Source organism: Gymnoscopelus microlampas (assembly GCF_963454915.1).
Source record: "Gymnoscopelus microlampas genome assembly, chromosome: 15".
Classification (NCBI taxonomy): Eukaryota; Metazoa; Chordata; class Actinopteri; order Myctophiformes; family Myctophidae; genus Gymnoscopelus; species Gymnoscopelus microlampas.
In genome coordinates, this window is record NC_139952.1 from 13,381,938 (window position 1) to 13,384,437 (window position 2,500).

At 44.5% G+C, this 2,500-nt stretch overlaps 1 protein-coding gene across 1 annotated transcript in view; it reads right to left on the bottom strand.

Annotated features, from left to right (window-relative positions):
• Positions 1 to 2,500, bottom strand: part of csmd3b (CUB and Sushi multiple domains 3b) — a gene marked incomplete at its 5' end in the record, with an annotated part of 624,567 nt that overhangs the window by 213,012 nt on the left and 409,055 nt on the right. Inside the window, one exon of the mRNA XM_084079659.1 lies at positions 1,127 to 1,248. Within this exon, the coding sequence (XP_083935785.1) occupies positions 1,127 to 1,248 (122 nt within the window). The remainder of the gene's footprint in view (positions 1 to 1,126; positions 1,249 to 2,500) is intronic.

The following is a 2,500-nucleotide window of genomic DNA, read 5'->3' on the forward strand; positions in this document are numbered from 1 at the left end:
GTATAAATCACATTAACTAGCTGGATGAGAAAGACATAGAAATTCTTCTTTGTTTGTCTCTGTATGTATCGTAAAACCGAGTTATACATAGTGGCGGGTGTTGCACACTGAAACTAGCGGATCTACAAGCTCATATGCATCACAGCTATGTGTGTGAGTAGGGATGGGATGATACATACATTTCATGTCACGGTTATTGTGGGCAAAATAAATAACGACATTATCGCGATAATGAAAATAATGCTTAAACTCTAAAGGGGGGCGCATGCTACCATTTTCGGCGATCACCCTCTCACCGCGGTGGTTTGAAAACTACAACATGATGTCACTGAGCCGCGGTGATAAGCGACTCACCGCTCACCTCAACACATCTCTCTGTTTTTACTAACCAAAATCACCGGACTATGAGCGCCTAGTATCCAAACCACCGTTTCGGTGGTCACAAACAGTGATAGGGTGACCACCTCATTTGGTAGCATGCAGGGGCCTTAAAGAGGTGGTGCCATGGTTTTGCCAGGGTCAAACGTGCCAACAGAAAAACAGCCCTTTAGTGACATAGTAAAAACATACCCTCCCCCTCATTATCATAACACAACAGGTGTGGGCATGAGGAGGAGGAGGAGGGACTAGGACAGGTGGGTGGTGCTAAGGTGGTGGAGGAGGTGCTAAGGTGAGAACCAGGTATACTTCATGAACTGGAGGCGTGTCCACATAAAAACATAATTTTAACAATTACTGTACACTTTTTTTGAAAAGAATCTTCCTCCTCGTATAACCATAATACCTGATGATTATGTTTTGGGGGGGGGGGGATCACTGAAAATCACGGCACCCCGTCATTAAGAATTCCACTTTTGTTAACGACTTGCACCCTAGCAACCATATTCTGAGGAGAGCATAAGCATTAGACCAAAATAGCAGAGCTACAAGTGACACGTTGATCCAGTGTGTGACGAAGGACAATTCCACGATAATAATATTTTTATTGTGAGCGTTTTTATCGTGATAAACGATAACCATTACCGTTCCATCCCTATGTGTGTGAGAGAGAGAGAGAGAGAGAGAGAGAGAGAGAGAGAGAGAGAGAGAGAGAGAGAGAGAGGGAGGGAGGGAGAGAGACACTTACCTTATTAGGGTTGGATGCAGTGATGATCCACACACACTGTGCGTTGCTCTCGTATTGAATGGGGAAGTTAGGAGAGGTGAAGGTTCCAGACGGGCCCTGAAGATTACTACCACACGTCTTCACTGTGAACACACAGGAAAGACTGTGTTATTTATGAGGAGAGGAGAGGAGAGGAGTGGAGCTCTGGATAAGAGAGCGCTTGCTAAATGCCTAAATTGTCATTTGAATTGTACAGTAATTGTAATTGAGAGGAGAGGAGATATCACAATGAAACAGAACGGAAAATGTGTGTGTGTGTGTGTGGGACCATGAAATGGGACCCTGAAAAAGAAAAAGTGTGTCTGTGTGTGTGTGTGTGTGTGTGTGTGTGTGTGTGTGTGTGTGTGTGTGTGTGTGTGTTCAAGTCTCGGGAGGAAGCTCAAGTGTAAGCTGGAGCGAGGAACAGAAGCGCGGCGAGAAGGGGAGGTCAGATAAGACGCTATTGATCAGTGACATGTCCCAGGATAGCGGTGTTTAATTGGAGACAGTTGGCTGTGAAATACCACAGGATTAGCTGCCGCTGGAATATTGACTGATACAGACACTCACCGGCAATTTAGTCTTTGGGAAGTCACCCGGTTCAAGCGCAAACGAGCTCGCAGTTATGACTGCCTCAAACATTCCAGCAGACACTGGCTTTTTATTGTTTATTTTTATTTTTTTTCCTTTCATTTAAGCCAGTTCTGCTTTGTCAACAGTAAAACAAAGACTGAGAGGGAACAGAGGGTCGACTAAAGGGATTATGTGCGACACTTTTCACATTAATGGAATGGTCTCTCCAACCACTAAGCACACCAGGCACTACTGTACCTGCAGAATATACTGTACAGTATATTATAGAGTACACATTTTCTAATGAATGCTTGATGTGTTAGATAAGAATATAATTAGAAACTTGTAATATATGTGATATATCATAACTTGTGTATTAGACACGCACAGGCGCGCGCACACACACACACACACACACACACACACACACACACACACACACACACACACACACACACACACACACACACACACACACACACACACACACACACACACACACACACACACACACATTTACATACATATACTGTATGTCTACTACAGTACATGAGTTATGATAACTAGACCATACCCGGTCGACGCATCCGTGGGGGGATATGCGCACATGATCTGGCAACCCGGGAGGCAGTTCGTCCCATAGCTGGGCAGCCCCGTAACCATGGCGACATTGTTTGACACATAAACGCTAATAAGAAGCTGAGATTTGATGGAATTGAAAAACGGGCTTCACAGTTAAGTTCAGATGGTAATGGTCAATGGCTGTGTGCAAAATCAGAGCAA